Source organism: Saccoglossus kowalevskii, chromosome 12, assembly GCF_978046115.1.
Source record: "Saccoglossus kowalevskii chromosome 12, keSacKowa6.1, whole genome shotgun sequence".
Taxonomy (NCBI): Eukaryota; Metazoa; Hemichordata; class Enteropneusta; family Harrimaniidae; genus Saccoglossus; species Saccoglossus kowalevskii.
Window position 1 is genome coordinate 26,152,277 of NC_140652.1, and position 19,058 is coordinate 26,171,334.

A 19,058-nucleotide genomic window follows, 5' to 3' on the forward strand; every position below is an offset into this window, starting at 1 on the left:
TCCAAATCACTTTTTTTCCTACTGAGTGTTTGCTCCTTGTAGTCAAGCATTGAAAAATACAAAAAAGTAGAATTTTGGGTTTCAAAGCAAAAAAACCTACACAGCATCCTTAAACGCAGTATACTATATAGTCATGAATAATGCAGGTAAATTATATGTTTTAGCTCATTGAGTTAATAATTGTATGTGACACAAATATCAAAGGCATTTTTATCCTGAACAGCGTCTTCACTTTCATCACTTTTTTTATTCTTTTACTTAATCCTACTTCAGCCCTGAATTTTTCGGTTGTCAGACCATTGTTAATTAACACATTAACATAATCGTTAATGATTTTTAACGATGTCAGGTTGTTCCTTCTTGTTTTTCTTATTCTTTTCTTCTAAATCTACTTTAGCCTTTAATTGTTCGGGGGTCACCTCTACATCAAATCCCATTCTAAATCTGACTTCTACTTGTGTAACTAAAGCTAATAGATTTGCTTTCGTAAGTAAGTAGGTTAGTGTCTTTGAATTGTTTTTTGTTAGATGTCCTGTTTCGCACAACTTCTGAAACAAAGCATACGCTTTTTTATTTTCGAGTTGCTCTCTTGCATTCTTTCCAATAGGCTCTTCTAATGCAGCAGTCAAGCCAACCATTGTAATGATATCTGATGAAACAAATAAGGACAGATATTAACCCAGATATAACACTGTATTGCTATTAAATATATACAAATAACATTTACAGCGAGTGAAGTGTCGTCATTTTGAACCCTTAACCTATATCACGATGCCAAATAAATGAATATGCCCTTTTCCAAATGCTGTCTTTACAGAAATAGTGATTGAACCTACCAAATATCAATGAAAACATATTCTCATGGAGTCTTTTGTAGCAAAATATACTCTGAGGACAGATGGAGCAATCGTCATTTTAATATGAAGAAATGTGCCAATCATGTGACGTGGTCCACAAAATAACGCGTTCCACATTGGATCACACACGATTATTACGTGGTCATCTGACACACGACATAACAACATAAATTATGAATTAATTATGATCTGATTCGAAAGAAATACAAGTGTGTTGCTCGGCAAGTGCCTTGCTGTGATAAAACTAATATAATTTGAATAAATACTAATTTGATATAAACTGTCCTGAGCATCAGTTACATTGTAGTTTTGTTGTATTTTCTATAGTTAGGCATGCGCAAAATAGCAGCGATGTTTCGAAAACATATGTTTTAATCGCTGTTAAACGAGGACGTAGCCACAAACAGTGCTCAGCACAGAATTTACAGCAAATCAATCAAAAGACACAAAAGAGATACAAGTCATGAAATGTGTAAATAACAAAAAAATGTTTTGAGTTATCTGCAATGGGCAAGCACCTTTCCTAAAAAACCTACCCATATGGGAATGAAATCATTATAACCCAAAAAATCTACTTTTACAGTGTTGGATCTTGTCCATAAAAACATCTTTGATGGAGAATAGTAAGCTTCTTTACTATCTATACTACTTTCAAAAGAATTTATAACATAATGTTTTCTCTTACCATCTCTGCCAATTTCCTCTGACAATGAGCATAAAAAATCCAAGAAGTGGTCAACACGTGCCATTGCCTGTTCTGGTTATTTTATACACAGGTGTATGCTATGCTCAGTACTGCTGCTGTCTAAGAATGCAACTATGAAGAAGAACAATAACATTAATTTATCATTTGGTTTTTAATGAGTGTAAAAGATCAGATTGAATGAACTAAAATGTGAATGTCTAAATTCCGTATATATTGTACAATACAGTGCGCATTGTATTGCATTGTGCTGTAACAGCACAAAAACAGCTCAAAAATGAATACATGTGAAACACAGAACATGAAATAAATACGCACTGCTGCAAGTGTGTACAAAAATAACCCACCAAGAGAACAAAACTATTGTGTCCTGCGCGTGTGCCAAATTCGCTAATTACAACTCACTTGAGAAAGTGCATTTCTGTTTTAAAGTGCATCTTGTACTATCTACATAATCGAAAATTCAGGTAATTGGTTCGTAATCAGGGAATATTCGTTTTCCGTTTCAAGCCCCGATGTGTTGCTGCAAACAAAAATTACTTTTGGGGATCAATTTGTTCTGCCTCTCATTGCGACGGCTGGCATGTATTGCAACCTTAGCCATGCACGTTGAGAAACAAAATATACTTTGTGCCTAGCTAGAAAGAAAGTGTTTTGAGCGATTGCTTGGTAAAATAGCGAACGGTCAATTGAAAATATGTAACCTTTTCCCTTTGGAAAGGCACCATGGGAAATACGCCACTTCAGACCTATATCTTTTTTCAGTGACCGACAATCTTTTAAATTAGGTTATGTATTAACTGGGCATGTCATGGTAGTGTTCAAATTGTGTGAGTGTTGTATTATTGAGATTTTTTTATATATTCATATTTTGCGCCCTTTTCAGACTTATAAAGTGGCAAATTGAGTACGTCAGAAAAGCGGCGTATTTCCAATTAGTGGAAAAATCGTGAATGATATTGATATAAAGATGGAGAATAGATTTTAATTTTATAGCATACCAGCGGCATGCAATCAAGTTTTATTTTTGTTTCTGAGAATAAATCACATAGTTTGGTTATTCCCGTCTCCACATTTCTTATGGGATTTAGGGTTATTTTATAAAGTAGCTCATTAATTGAATTTACGCAATTTTTATTTTAAAAGACGTCACATAACATTACATGAATACCTTGAAACACTGTAAACAGGCCGATAATATCGCTTCACACGTTAGTGGTATTAAACCACTTGCATTATTTTAGAAGAAAATTAAAACAAAAAAGTGTGCGTGTTCAGATAACTCACCAAGAAGCGAACTGAACTTACCACTTTATAAATGTGAGAATAACATAATTGATAAATATTCGGGTCCTCTGCATCAGTCCATGATTGTTACAAAGTACCAATCATTTAAAAAGACGGGAATCCGCAGTGGAGTATTTCTAATGGTGCTTTCCAAATAGAAGATTTCTGTTCAAAGCTTGACTAAACAGTTTTGAATATTGCCCCTTTTGTGACGTAGTCGACACACTTCAACGCAACATTTTTGATTGCTCGTCAAAAAGGAAAGAAAGATTTGGCCAATTGAAGACAAAATTAAAATATTCAGATAAGAGGTCACAAACAAAAATTGCACTAAAGTATTGTCACACTAAACTTTTGTCTATGTTGGATGTCAGTACAAAGTTGAAGAAACAGCCATTTTATATCATGCCAGTCTGGGTAAAAAGTTCGATTAAATCGAAACGAAAGTAAAAATGCTTAAACAGTGCTGTAGAAAGACAGATTTGTACAACTCAAGCAAAATAGAAAGAAAATTCAGATAAGACACGCAAACAAAAAGACTATACTTTAGTCTATGTACAAAGTCAGTACAAAGTTGAAGCAACAGGCAATTTCTGATGTTTACGCCACGTACGATAAACAGTGTCATCAGTGACGAACCCTTGATCAAGCCATTGTCTGTAGTGCACTGTAACAACCGTATGAACTTCTCCGCAATTTAAATTAAAAGTCTCGATTCTGAAATACTCACCACTCTGGCAAAAACTAGACTTCTCACTTAAGTCTTGTAAAAAAATGTTAAAAATACTCTCAGAAAACAAAATGCTGTGTAGAAACGACTCGACGCCAACTGACCTGGAGACAATGACAACGTTATCAACAAATCAGCCCATCGTAACCCTCGTAATAGGTGACGTATAATTGTGTCCATGGTGATTTTTTTTAACAACACTAAAGAATTGTCATGCTAAACGTTTGTTATATGTCAGTACAAAGTTGAAGCAACATTCATTTTCTGATTGTCACGCTACGTAAGATAAACAGTGCCATTAGCGACGGACCTTGATCAGACCATTGTCTCTAATGCACTACAACAACTATATGAACTTCTCTGCAATTTAAATTAGGTGTCTCGATTCTCAAATACTCACAACTATCGTGAAAACTAGACTTTCTTTTTATGTCTTCTAAATAAATTACATTAGATTCTCCCAGAAAACTAAATGCTGTCAAAGAACGTAGAGACAAGGACCTCGTTACAAATCAGCAAATCGTTACTCTTGTAATAGGTGACGTACAATTGTGTCCATGATGATTTTTTTTAACAACAACTACGACAAATTCTCCGTAACAAAGAAGAGATGTAATTCTCCGAATATGTTTCTTATATTGTGGAATAAACAGTGTCTGAATATAAATTAGTTCACTACTATCATGGCTACTATCATGGCAGTCTGGGTAATTAAATCGAAACGATGGTAAAATTGCATAAACGGTGCTGTGAAAGACAGATTTGTCCAATTCAAGAAAAAAATTTAATATTCAGATAAGACACCACAAACAAAAAAATTACTAAAGTAGCGTCACAATAGACTTTAGTCAATGTTTTATGTCAGTACAAAATTAAAGCAACGGCTGCAATTTTAAATCATGCCAGTTAGAGTGAGAATGTAGTCGATAAAATCGAAACGACGTGAAATTGCATTACGGGTGCTGCGGAAAAACAAAGACAGATTTGGCCAATTCAAAAAAAAATATTCAGATAAGACACCACAAACAAAAAAATGCACTAAAGAATTGTCATACTAAACTTTAGTCTATGTTATATGTCAGGACTAAGTTGAAGCAACATCCAATTTCTGATTGTTACGCCACATAAGATAAACAGTGCCGTTAGTGACGGATCAAGTCATAGTCGCTTGTCCACTGTAACAACATATGAACTTAACCGAAATTTCAATTTAAGTGTCTCGCTCGTCAAATACTCACCACCGTCGCGAAAACCAGACTTTCTAATTATGTCTTGTAAGAAAGCTAAACATTTATCAGGAAACAAAATGCTGGATTAAAACGACTCGACACGGACGGACCTAGAGATAATGACCACGTTATCTACAAATCTGCCAATCGTTACCTTAGTAATTGGTGACGTACAATTGTGCCCATGCCATGAAAGACACATTTGGCCAATTCAACAGTGCCATTAGTGACGGCACCAATTTAGAGGGCCATTCCTTTTCATACAGTTCAGATGTATTGAATGGGATTCGTGAATCAAAATCAGAGTTAAAAGATCTACGTAGTAAATATGACGACATGAGTAACAGGTCTCGCCGAATAACCACCAGGAGAAAAGTTCGGAATCGTGGAAAGAGTCTGAAACCATCGTGAAAAGCATAATTAAAACAAATTAGGAATTATTTCAAATGTGGAGTTTCAAAGAGTGCATCGTGTTGTCTTTCAATGACGGAAAACTTATCGTCGCTATGTATACTAACTACAAGAACAAAGAAATTATCCTAAAATACGCGTCGCGGCTACAAGGATCAAATATGTATATTGATGAGGACTATTCAAAAGAGATCAGATTTAAAGGAAAAAAATGTTCGAGTTCAGAAAAGCGTTGAAGAATGATGAGCCTAACATAAGGGCATACGTGAATTACGACAAACTCTCCGTGAAGAAACAGAGTGGAAAACGAACACTGTACGAATACGACGACGCTCAACATAAAGTGATCATATGCCAACCAAAGTAGCAGTCTGGTCAACGCCTTCATGAAATTGACAACATTAACAGTGAAACTACTTGTTTGGAACGTTAGAGGTTTGATAGGTAAATGGGACGATACAGAATTTATTGCATATTTAAAACAATTTGATATTATTGTTCTAACTGAAACCTTTATAGATTTATGCACCTTTAATTTAGAAGATTATTGTACTTATTATGTTAACGCACAGCGATCCGGTAATAAGGGGAGACACTCGGGTGGTATTATTGTTTTTATTAAAACTATCTTTTCGGAATTTGTTGAGAAAATTAATTAATTCAATTATTACATAGCATCTTTAACAGTATTTTCGATACAAGCATTTTCACCAAGCAATGGTGTGAGTGCATTATATTACCGATACATAAAAGTGGTTCTATGAATAATGCTTGTAATTATCGGGGTATCACATTATTACCAATATTAAGTAAAATTTTCAATAGAATTTTATACAATAGGCTACATAAATGGGATGAAATTATTGAATTTACTAGAGAAGAACAAGCGGATTTCAGGGCAGGCTATAGCACCATCGATAACGTATTTATTATTCACACATTGGTACAAAAATATCTTGTAACTAAACGGGGACGTTTCTATTGCGCTTTTATTGACCTCGAAAAGGCATTCGACAGAGTCAATCGGGTAGCTTTATTTTTCAAAGTTGGTAAAGCAGGTATTAGAGTTAAAATGTATTCCATTCTTAACTCAATGTATTTACAAGTAAAATCATGTGTCTTGACAAGTGATGGTCTGACAGGCTTCTTTAACAATCATGGTGTAGTGCGTCAAGGTTGTATTTTGTCAGCTTTTCTGTTCTCTTTTTTTTATAAATGACCTTCACGTAGAACTTCAGTCAGACAAGCTTTTAGGTGAAAGTGTTGTTCTGTGGGTTTAATTAAGTTATTTTATCTTCTTTTTGCGGATAATTTAGTTTTGATGTCTTACAATGTAATTGGATTGCAAAGATTACTTAATAAGTTGAAATCATATTGTGATAATTAGCATTTGAGAGTTAATTTAACCAAAACCAATGTAATAGTATTTTTGAAATGGAGGACCGTTACGAAGATACGATCAGTGGCGCTACGGTGGGAAAATAATTGAAGTAGTGCCGTATTACGTTTATTTGGGTATAAAGATCTCACTACGTGGTTTTTGGTCATTATGCCAACAACATCTAGCAAATCAGGCAACAAAAGCGCTCCATGCACTAATGGTTATTATATGTAAAATTGGTCCAGTGCCTATTTCTCTATGTTTTAAAATATTTGATACAAAGATTGGTCCAATAATGCGATACGATAGCGAGATCTGAGTCTCCAGCTGTTGAAAATGTACACATCTAATTTTGTAAATTTTTGCTTCACATTCTTAATACACCATTAATTCACGCAACAGTAAGAGGGGAACTTGGTCGCCCCATAATGTATTCTCTTCGTTTAGGTAGAATGGTGAAAATACTTAAAATGAACCCAAACCGTTACGTTTATTAATGTTACAATTGTAATGCACACTGGCTGACTCAAACAAAACATGCTGGGTTAAATCATTAAAAGAAATACTATTTAGTTACGGATTTGGTGAGGTGTGGTACAACCAGGGTTGCGGGCGATGAAAATGCGTTTCTTGGCTTGTTTCGTTAGCGGGGTTTTGATATCGATCTCCAAAAATGGTGTGGTGTTGTAGACTGATTTGAAAGATTAACTTCATATAAACTATGGAAACGTAACCTTGAACTAGAATTATATCTTATAATTGAAATGAAAACAGCTTTTCGACTTGCTATGTTAAAATTCAGAAAATCATCACACAGTCTAATGATTGAAAAGAAACGCCACCTAAACATACCGAGACCGAACAGGATCTGTTCAATTTGTCGTAGTGGGCTAGAAGATGAGTTTCATTTTTTACTTCTCTGTTCCGCCTACGACGAGCTGAGGCAGCGCTATATTTCAAACATATACACTAAGCAGCCCCGCCTACAACACCAGTTCATTAACCTAATGACCAACAAAAATCCACGAACTGTTAGAAATTGTGCTAAATATTTATTTTATTCTTTTCGTAATAGAGAAACGTTGTTAGAGGAAGCAATTCTTAATGACATCTAACTATTGTATTTAATCTTTGTTTAATCTTTACCATGTGTAACCTGTGACCGCATATATTAGTGATGTATCTTTGAGTGTACTTAGGGCCGGGGGCTTATGGTACTTTGGAAATAAACATTATTATTAGTGACGAACCCTTGATCAAGCTATTGCCTGTAGCCAACTATAACAACAATATGAACTTCTCCGCAATTTAAATTACGTGTCTCGATTCTGAAATACTCACCACGCTCGCGAAAACTAGACTTCCTACTTAAGTCTTAATGCTGGGTAGAAACTACCCGACGCCAACAAACCTGGGGACAGTGACCGTGTATCTACAAATCAGCCAATAGTAACTCTTGTAAAAAGTAACGTACAATGTGTCAAAGCTTATTTTTTTCAACAACAATGATAACACTTTCCATAACGGAAAGAGGGGTGGGTGCTCATATCGTAGAACAAAAAGTGTATGTATTTAAACTATTTTTTTACATAGCTGTCTAGAAAATCAAAACGGCGGTAATCCAACTGTAAATTTGCATCCTTCTTCTCATGTCTTAGGTGGATATTTAAAAATGTTCTCATAGTCTTGAATTCAGAAGTCATATACTAAACTGATATATTCACTGATATATGGAAAATTCACAAGCAACTCCGAATTTAAATTTAAGCAAAATCATTAGCGCGTGGACTTAATTTATGACCGACTATGGTTTGCAGTGCCAGGTCACTTCGTCTGGCATTAGTGCACGTTATCATGCCAAGCATCGTTTACTATTTATGGTTTCAGGTGACAAAAATAGCAAACAGAGACGACCTTTGCAAACATGTTGCAACCCTGAACTTTGATACATTTAATTTTTTTTTTATTATGGACCATCTTAATTTAAGTGGTAAAATTCACCATTCCACAACTGAACTATAATATCGCAATTCTAAAATACTCACCAATGGTGGACAATGAAATATACTTCTTTGTTGTTCGTTCACTTATGTAGCGTAATGAGGAAACTTCTAACAATTCTCGTAAGAACACGGCCGTGTAGAATCGACTCGAAGCCAACGGGCCTAAAAACAATGATCACGTTATCTACAGTTCAGCCAATCGTAACACTCGTATTAAGTGACGTACATTGTGTCAGAGTTCAATTAGTTATCGATAACTATGACATATTTCCCGTTATGCAGAAAAGGGGTACTTATATCGTAGAAGAAACAATGCATGTAACTAAAGTCGTTCACCTTTGCCATACATGTCTGGGAAGTTGAAACGGTGGTTATCAGACTCTAGCTTGACATCCCTCTTCTCGTGCCATAGGCGAATACTTAACAACTTCCGCATGTTCTTGAATTTACAAGGCATTTACTAAACCGATATATTCACTGATATATTGAATATTCTCAAGTAAAATCCGAATTTTATTATTTATTGGTTTAGGTATATGAGTGACTCGAGTCAGCAGTGTCAGGTCTTTTCGTCTGACAATATTGCGCGTTATCATACTAAGCATCGTTTTGCATAACAACTGAACTATTTACGATTTCAAGTGACGCTACCTCAACATCAGATTGATAAAATCAAACTCTGTGGCGATTTGTAGAATGCGATAAATTTGTCGTCAATTTCCACACAACTTCATTTGAATTTGAAGTTTGTGGGCACTAAATTAAATTGCCATTTGATAGAGAGATGGCCGTTTAGCCGTGTCTTGTCGTTCCAAACATGAATATCGCATCTGTAGCAATAATGTACAATGTTTCATCACTAGTCCTTGCTATTTGCACGTAAAAAACGCGAGAGAGACAACACTGATATTCAATGTCCGGAACTATCGCCTGGCAGAAAATTATTATTTAAGAAATAATACAAATCTTTCAGATCACGTGTTTTTTTATAGAGGAAGAGAACAGAAAACAGCGCATCGTATTCTTGTGTTATATTTATATTGAATTCAATAGTATTGAAATACATGTACAATCACGAATCATCATTTACTATTATCATTTTCTATGTAGTGGCAAATTAGGAAAACATCGCACATTATGAGAAAGAAGTAATACGCGTGTTTTATACGATGAGGCTTAAAATGTACATTGAGTACGTTCGATGAAAACAAAATATATAATAGCGAGAACTGGACTTTTTCGTTGTTAGGCTACTTATGGGTAGAAACGGTTCTATGCCAGTAGACCTGCAGACAATGACCACGGTATCTATAGTTCACGCAACTTTAATTCTCGTATTAAATATGTACATTATGTCGTGGAACAAACAGTGTATGAATATAAATTAGTTTAATATTATCATGTCAGTTTGCTATGCAACAACAAGTGCGTAGTGCTGAAGAATTATCACACTGAACTTTGTACAATGTTATTGGTTAATACAAAGTTGAAGCACCAGCCATTTTCTGTTGTCACGCCATATAAGACAAACATTGCCAATAGTGACGGAAGCATGATCAAGCCATTGCATGTAGAGCATTATAACAACCATATGAACCAAATAACTTTAAATGGTTCAATTCACTCCTCTGTAATTTAAACGAAGTGTCTCTAAAATACTCACCACTACCACGAAAATTGGATTTCCTATTTATATACTAAAAATTCTATCAAAAAAAAAAAAAAAAATGCTCGGTAAAAAACCACTCGACCTGAAGACAATTACCACGTTATCTACAAATCAGTCAATCAGTTATCCACAAACCAGGCAATCGTTGTGGTAATAGGTGACGCACAATTGTATTTAAGGAGCATTGATCAAGCGCTTGTCTGTAATGTACTATAGCAACAATATGAAAACAATACACTGAATAGTACAATTCACTCCTCCGCAATTTAAATTAGGTGTCTCGAATACTCACCACAGTCGTGAAAAGTCTTGTAGGTCGGATATTTATGCAATGCAATAAAAAATTACTGGTAAAAATATTTCTCTCTCAAAAAAAAGAACTGGTTGGGGGAAAACGACTCGACGCCAAACGACCTGGAGACAATGGCCACGTTATCTACACATAAGCCAATCGTAACACTCGCAACATGTGACGTACAATTGTGACCATGGTGATAAATAGTGCGTAACAAAGAAGAGGTGTAATTCTCCCAATATGTTAATTATACTGTGGAACAAACAGTCTATGAATATGAATTACTTTGATAATATTATGCCAGTCTGAGTTAAATTGTAATCGATTAAATCTAAACGTAGGTAAAATTGTATAAAGGGTACCGCGGAAAGACAGATTTGTCCAATTCAAGAAAAATATTCAATAAGACACCACAAACAAAAATTGCACTACTGAATTTTAACGCTAAACGTTATGCAATGTTATATGTCAGTACAAAGTTGAAGCAACAGCCATTTTCTGATTTTCACGCCACGTAAGATATACAGTGCCATTAATGATGACAACAACTAATGAACTTCTCCGCAATTTAAAACTAGACTTCCTACTTAAGTCCTGGAAAAGAAATGCTAAAAATTCAGAAAACAAAATGCTGGATAGAAACGACTCGATGCCAACGGACCTGGACACAATGACTGCGTTATCTACAAATTAGCCAATCGTAACCATCGTAATAAGTGACGTACAATTGTGTCCATGGTGATTTGTTTAAACAACAACCATGACAAATTCTGCGAACAGGGGGGGGGGTGTAGTTCGCCGAATATGTTCATTATATCATAGAAAAAACAGTGTATGATTATACTTTATTTTACTACTATCATGACAGTCTATGTAAATATATAGTCGATTGAATCGAGTGGATGGTAAAAATGCATGAACATAAGATAAGACACCACAAACAAAAATTGTACTAAAGAATTATCACACTAAACTTTAGTTATATGTCAGTACAAAGTTGGAGCAACAGCCATTTTCTGACTTTCACTTCACGTAAGATAAACAGTGTCATTAATGACGGACCCTTGATCAAAACATGTTGTGTAGTGCACTGTAACAACTATTTGAACTTCTCCGCAATTAAGTGTCTAGATTTCCAAATACACGCGAAAACTAAGACTTCTTAGTTAGGTCTTTTAAAAGATGCTAAAATTGTTTCCATAAAACAAAAGTCTGGGTAGAAACGGCTTGATACAAGTCAACCTATAGTAACTCTCGCAAAAAGTAACTATTTTTTGACATAGCTGTCTAGAAAATCAAAACGATGGTAATCCAACTGTAAATTTACATCCCTCTTCTCATGTCTTAGGTGGATATTTAAAAATGTTCTCATAGTCTTGAATTCGGAAGGCATTTACTAAACTGGTATATTCACCGATATATTGAATATTCACAATCAACTCCGAATCTAAATTTAATCAAAATCATTAGCGCATTGACTAAATTTATGACTGCCTATGGTTTGCAGTGGAAGGTCACTTCGTCTGGCATTAGTGCACGTTATCATGCCAAGCATAGTTTTGCATAACACCACAACTATTTATGGTTTCAGGTAACAAAAATAGCCAACAGTGACGACCTTTGTAAACATAATGCAACCCTGAACTTTGATACATTTTTTTTTTTATTATGGACCATCTTAATTTGAGTGGTAAAATTCACCATTCCACAATTGAACTATTATATCGCAATTCTAAAATACTCACCAATGGTGGACAATGAAATATACTTCTTTGTTGTTCGTTCACTTATGTAGCGTAATGAGGAAACTTCTAACAATTCTCGTAAGAACACGGCCGTGTAGAATCGACTCGAAGCCAACGGGCCTAAAAACAATGATCACGTTATATACAGTTCAGCCAATCGTAACTGTCGTATCAAGTGACGTACATTGTGTCAAAGTTCATTTAGTTATCGATAACTATGACATATTTACCGTTATGCAGAAAAGGGGTACTTATATCGTAAAAGAAACAGTGCATATAACTAAAGTCGTTCACCTTTGCCATACATGTCTGGGAAGTTGAAACGGTGGTTATCAGACTCTAGCTTGACATCCCTCTTCTCGTGCCATAGGCGAATACTTAACAACTTCCGCATGTTCTTGAATTTACAAGGCATTTACTAAACCGATATATTCACTGATATATTGAATATTCTCAAGTAAAATCCGAATTTCATTTTCAGTAAATCAATAGGGCGTGGATTAAATATATGAGTGACTCGAGTCAGCAGTGTCAGGTCTTTTCGTTTGGCAATATTGCGCGTTATCATACTAAGCATCGTTTTGCATAACAACTGAACTATTTACGATTTCAAGTGACGCTACCTCAACATCAGATTGATAAAATCAAACTCTGTGGTGATTTGTAGTATGCGATGAATTTGTCGTCAATTTTCGCACATCTTCATTTGAATCAGTTTGTGTGCACTAAATTAAATTGCCATTTGATAGAGAGATGGCCGTTTAGCCCTGTCTTGTAGCCTCAAACATGAATATGGCATCTGAAGTAATAATTTACAATGTGTCATAACTAGTCTTTGCTATTTTCACGTAAACAACGCGAGGGAGACTACACTGATATCCAATGTCCGGAACTGTCGCCTGGCAGAAAAACATTATTTAGAAATAATACAAATTTTTCAGGTCACGTGTTTTTTGTGGAAGAAGAGAACAGAAAATAGCGCATCGAAGTCTTGTGTTTTATTTCTATTGAATTCAAAAGTATTGAATTATATGTACAATCACAAATGGTTATATACTATTATCATTTCCTATGTAGTGGCAAATTAGGAAAACAAATCGCACATTATGAGAAAGAAGTAATACTTGTGTTTTATACGCGGAGGCTTAAAATTTGCATTGAGTACGTTCGATGAGAACAAAATATATAATAGCGAGAATTGGACTTTTTCGTTGTTAGGCTACTTATGGGTAGAAACGATTCTATGCCAGTAGACCTGCAGACAATGACCACGGTATCTATAGTTCACGCAACTTTAATTCACGTATTAAATATGTACCTTATGTCGTGGAACAAACAGTGTATGAATATAAATTAGTTTAATATTATCATGTCAGTTTGCTATGCAACAACAAGTGCGTAGTGCTGAAGAATTATCACACTGAACTTTGTACAATGTTATTGGTTAATACAAAGTTGAAGCACCAGCCATTTTCTGTTGTCACGCCATATAAGACAAACATTGCCAATAGTGACGGAAGCATGATCAAGCCATTGCATGTAGAGCATTATAACAATCATATGAACCAAATAACTTTAAATGGTTCAATTCACTCCTCTGTAATTTAAACGAAGTGTCTCTAAAATACTCACCACTACCACGAAAATTGGATTTCCTATTTATATACTAAAAATTCTATCAAAAAAAAAAAAAAAAAATGCTCGGTAAAAAACCACTCGACCTGAAGACAATTACCACGTTATCTACAAATCAGTCAATCAGTTATCCACAAACCAGGCAATCGTTGTGGTAATAGGTGACGCACAATTGTATTTAAGGAGCATTGATCAAGCGCTTGTCTGTAATGTACTATAGCAACAATATGAAAACAATACACTGAATAGTACAATTCACTCCTCCGCAATTTAAATTAGGTGTCTCGAATACTCACCACAGTCGTGAAAAGTCATGTAGGTCGGATATTTATGCAATGCAATAAAAAATTACTGGTAAAAATATTTCTCTCTCTCAAAAAAGAACTGGTTGGGGGAAAACGACTCGACGCCAAACGACTTGGAGACAATGGCCACGTTATCTACAAATAAGCCAATCGTAACACTCGCAACATGTGACGTACAATTGTGACCATGGTGATAAATAGTGCGTAACAAAGAAGAGGTGTAATTCTCCCAATATGTTAATTATACTGTGGAACAAACAGTCTATGAATATGAATTACTTTGATAATATTATGCCAGTCTGAGTTAAATTGTAATCGATTAAATCTAAACGTAGGTAAAATTGTATAAAGGGTACCGCGGAAAGACAGATTTGTCCAATTCAAGAAAAATATTCAATAAGACACCACAAACAAAAATTGCACTAATGAATTGTAACGCTAAACATGTTATGTTATATGTCAGTACAAAGTTGAAGCAACAGTCATTTTCTGATTTTCACGCCACGTAAGATAAACAGTGCCATTAATGATAATAAAAACCATATGAACTTCTCCGCAATTTAAATTAAATGTCTCGATTCTGAAATACTCACCACGCTCGCGAAAACTAGACTTCCTACTTAAGTCCTGGAAAAGAAATGCTAAAAATTCTCTAGAAACGACTCAATGCCAACGGAACTCGATACAATGACCACGTTATCTACACATTAGCCAATCGTAACCCTCGTAATAGGTGGCGTACAATTGTGTCCATGGTGATTTGTATAAACAACAACCATGACGAATTCTGCGAACAAAGAGGGGGTGCAATTCGCCGAATATGTTCCTTATATCATGAAACAAACAGTGTATGCATATACATTAGTTTACTACTATCAAGGCAGTATGGGTAAAAATATAGTCGATTAAATCGAAAGGATGGTAAGATAAACGTAAGATAAACAGTGCCATTAATGACGAACCCTTGGTCAAAACATTTTGTGTAGTGCACTGTAACATCTATATAAACTACTCCACAATTTAAATTAATTGTCTCTATTCTCAAATACTCGCGACAACTAAGACTTCTAAGTTGGGTCTTTTAAAAATGCTAAGAATCGCTAAGAATGTAGTTAATTGAATCGAAAGGACGGTAAAATTGAACAAACTGTGCTGCATAAAAAATATTTGTCAAATTCAATTAAAAATAAATCAATATTCAGATGAGACACTGCAAACAAAAATTGCACTAAAGAATTGTCACACTAAACTTTAGTTATATGTCAGTACAAAGTTGGAGCAACAGACATTTTCTGATTTTCACGTCACGTAAGTTAAACAGTGCCATTAGTGACGCACCCTTGATCAAGTCATTGTCTGTAGTTCACTATAACAACCATATTAACTTCTCCGCAATTTAAATTTAATGTCTCGATTTTGAAATACTCACCACTAAACTAAACGAAAACTATATTTCCTACTTAAGTCCTGTAAAAGAAATGCTAAAAAATCTCTCAGAAAACAAAATGCTGGGTAGAAACGACTCGACGCCAACGGACCTGGGGACAATGACCACGTTATCTACAAATTAGCCAATCGTAACCCTCGTAATAGGTGACGTACAATTGTGTCCATGGTGATTTGTTTAAACAACAACCATGACAAATTCTGCGAACAAGGGGGGGGGGTGTAGTTCGCCGAATATGTTCCTTACATCATAGAAAAAACAGTGTATGATTATACATTATTTTACTAGTATCAGTGTAAATATATTGTCGATTAAATCGATAGGAAGGTAAAATTGTATGAACATCAGATTAGACACCACAAACAAAAATTGCACTAAAGAATTATCACACTAAACTTTAGTTATATGTCAGTACAAAGTTCAAGCAACAGCCATTCTCTGATTTTCACGGCACGTAAGATAAACAGTGTCATTAATGACGGACCCGTGATCAAAACATTTTGTGTAGTGCACTATAACAACTGTATGAACTTATCCGCAATTTGAGTTAAGTGTCTCGATTTCCAAATACACGCGAAAACTAATACTTCTTAGTTAGATCTGTTGAAAGATGCTAAAAAGTCTTTCATAATACAAAAGGCTGGGTAGAATTGGCTTGCTGCTAAAGAACATGGAGACAATGACCACGTTATCTACAAATCAGTCTATAGTAACTCTCGAAAAAAAAGTATATACTCACCACTGTCGCGAAAACTAGATTTCTACTTACTTAAGTATTGTAGAAAAATGCTAAAGATTGTCTCAGAAAACAAAATGCTGGATAGAAACGACTCGACGCCAACGGACCTGGAGACAATGACCACGTTATCTACAAATTAGCCAATCGTAACCCTCGTAATAGGTGACGTACAATTGTGTCCATGGTGATTTTTTTAACAACAACTATGACACATTCTCCGTAACGAAGAAGAGGTGTCATTCTCGTATACGTTTTTTATATCGTGGAACAAACAGTGTATGAATATAAATTAGTTTACTACTATCATGGCAGTCTGGGTATGAATGTAGTGAACTAACCTGAAACGAGGGCAAAATTGCATAAACGGTGCTGCGGAAAGACAGATTTGTCCAATTCAAGAACAAAGTGAAACATTCAGATAAGACACCGCAAGTAAAAAGTTCACTAAAGTATTGTTACAATAAACTTTAGTCTATGTTTTATGTCAGTACATTAAAAGCAACAGCTGCAATTTTATATCATGCCAGTCTGGGTGGGAATGTAGTCAATTAAACCGAAACGACGGTGAAATTGGATTAGGGTGCTGCCAAAAGACAGATTTTGCCAATTCAAGAAAATATTCAGATAAGACACCGCAAAGAAAAAAAAATCACTAAAAAAATTGTCACACTAAACTTTGCTACATGTCAGAACATAGTTTAAGCAACATCCAATTTCTGATTGTCACGCCACATCTGATAAACCGTGCCGTTAGTGACGGACCCTTGATCAACCATTGTCTGTAGCCAACTATAACGGACATATGAACTTCTCCGCAATTTAAATTTCTCGAGTTTCTCGATTCTAAAAATACACATCTCTATCACGATTAACTAGATTTCCTACTTAGGTGTTGTAAACAAATTTTAAAATTTCCTCAGAAAACAAAATGCTGGGTAGAAACGACTCGACGCCAACGGACCTGGAGACAATGATCACGTTATCTACAAATTAGCCAAGCGTAACTCACGTAAGAGTGACGTACAATTGTGTCCATGGTGATTTGTTTTAACAACAACCATGACAAATTCTCCGAACAGAGAGGAGGTGTGATTCTCCTAATATGTTCCTTACATCATGGAACAAACAGTGTATGAATTTGAATTAGTTTACCCCTATCATGGCAGTCAGATTAAATCGAACGGATAGTGAAAATGTAATAAATGGTACTGCGGAAAGACAGATTCAACCAATTCAAAAAAATACAAATATTCAGATGAATTGCACTAAAGTATTGTCACACTATACTATGCTATATTTCAGTACAACTTTGACGTAACAGCCATTTTCTGATTTTCACGCCACGTAAGATAAACAGTGTTATTAATGACGGACCCTTGATCAAATTGACCTAAATTACTAAAACTAGGACTTCTTTTTTAGGTCTTTGAAAAAAATGCTAATCATTTTCTCATAAAACAAAAAGCTTGACGCCAACGGACATGGAGACAGTAACCAAGTTTTCTACAAACCAGCCTATAGTAACTCTTGTAAAAAACGTAACGTACAATGTGTCAAAGCTTATTTTTGCAACAACAAATATGACACTCTCCATAACGGAGACAAATGTGCTTATATTATAGAACAAAGAGTGTATGTATTTAAACCTATTCTTGACATAGCAGTCTAGAAAATCGAAACGGCGGTAATCAAACTCTAACTTCTCATCCCTCTTCTCATGTCATAGATGGATATTTAAAAATGTCCTCATAGTCTCGAATTCAGAAGGCATTTACTAAACTGATATATTCACTGGTATATTTAATATTCACAAGAAACTCTAAATTTAAATTTGAGCGAATCATTAGCGGGTGAACTGAATTTATGACTGACTATGGTTTGCAGTGCCAGGTCACTTCATCTGGTATCAGTGCATGTTATCATACCAAGCATCGTTTTGCATAACACTACAACTATTTATGGTTTCAGATGACAAACATAGCCAACAGTGACGACCTTTGCAAACATAATGCAACCCTAAACTTTGATACATATATTTTTGTTGATTATGGACCAACTTAATTTAAATGGTAAAATTCACCCTTCCACAACTGAACTAAAATGGCGCTATTCTCAAATACTCACCACTGTACAACGAAATATACTTGCTTGTTGTTTGTCCACTTATTCAGTGTTACAGGGAAGCTACTAACAATTCTCCTAGGGACACGGCTGCATAGAAACGACTCGACGGCAACGGGCCTTGAAACAATGATCACGTTATCTACAGTTCAGCCAATTGTAACATTTGTAATAAGTGACGTACATTGTGTCAAAGTTCATATAGTTATCAATAATTATGACATACTCCCCTTAATGCAGAAGAGGTCTACTCATATCGTAGGAAAAATAGTGTATGTAACTAAAGTTTTTCAACTTCGCCGTACCAGTCTGGAAAATTGAAACGGAGGTAATCGGACTCGAGCCTGTCATCCATCTTCTTTGTGTCCTAGGTGAATACTTAAAAAATATGTTCTTGAATTTAGAAGGCATTTACTAAACTGATATATTCAGAGATATATTAAATAAACTCAAGTAAAATCCGATTTTTGTTAGAAAATCAATAGGGCGTGGATTAAATAT

General features: G+C 35.1%; 1 protein-coding gene across 7 annotated transcripts; it reads right to left on the minus strand.

Moving 5' to 3' along the window:
* Positions 1 to 207: 207 nt before the first annotated feature.
* Positions 208 to 18,681, minus strand: LOC102807859 (uncharacterized). 7 transcript variants are annotated; one of them, XM_078014172.2, is made up of 3 exons: positions 18,561 to 18,681; positions 1,543 to 1,674; positions 208 to 649 (listed from the first exon to the last, which is right to left on the minus strand). In XM_078014172.2, exons 2-3 carry the CDS (start codon positions 1,604 to 1,606, stop codon positions 327 to 329), a joined length of 387 nt encoding a protein of 128 aa, XP_077870298.1. In that variant the 5' UTR covers positions 1,607 to 1,674; positions 18,561 to 18,681; the 3' UTR covers positions 208 to 326. The 7 variants fall into 7 exon arrangements, with proteins under 7 accessions (XP_077870298.1, XP_077870296.1, XP_077870295.1 ...); XM_078014170.2 differs by lacking the exon at positions 18,561 to 18,681 and adding an exon at positions 16,467 to 16,549; XM_078014169.2 differs by lacking the exon at positions 18,561 to 18,681 and adding an exon at positions 16,437 to 16,530.
* Positions 18,682 to 19,058: the final 377 nt, after the last annotated feature.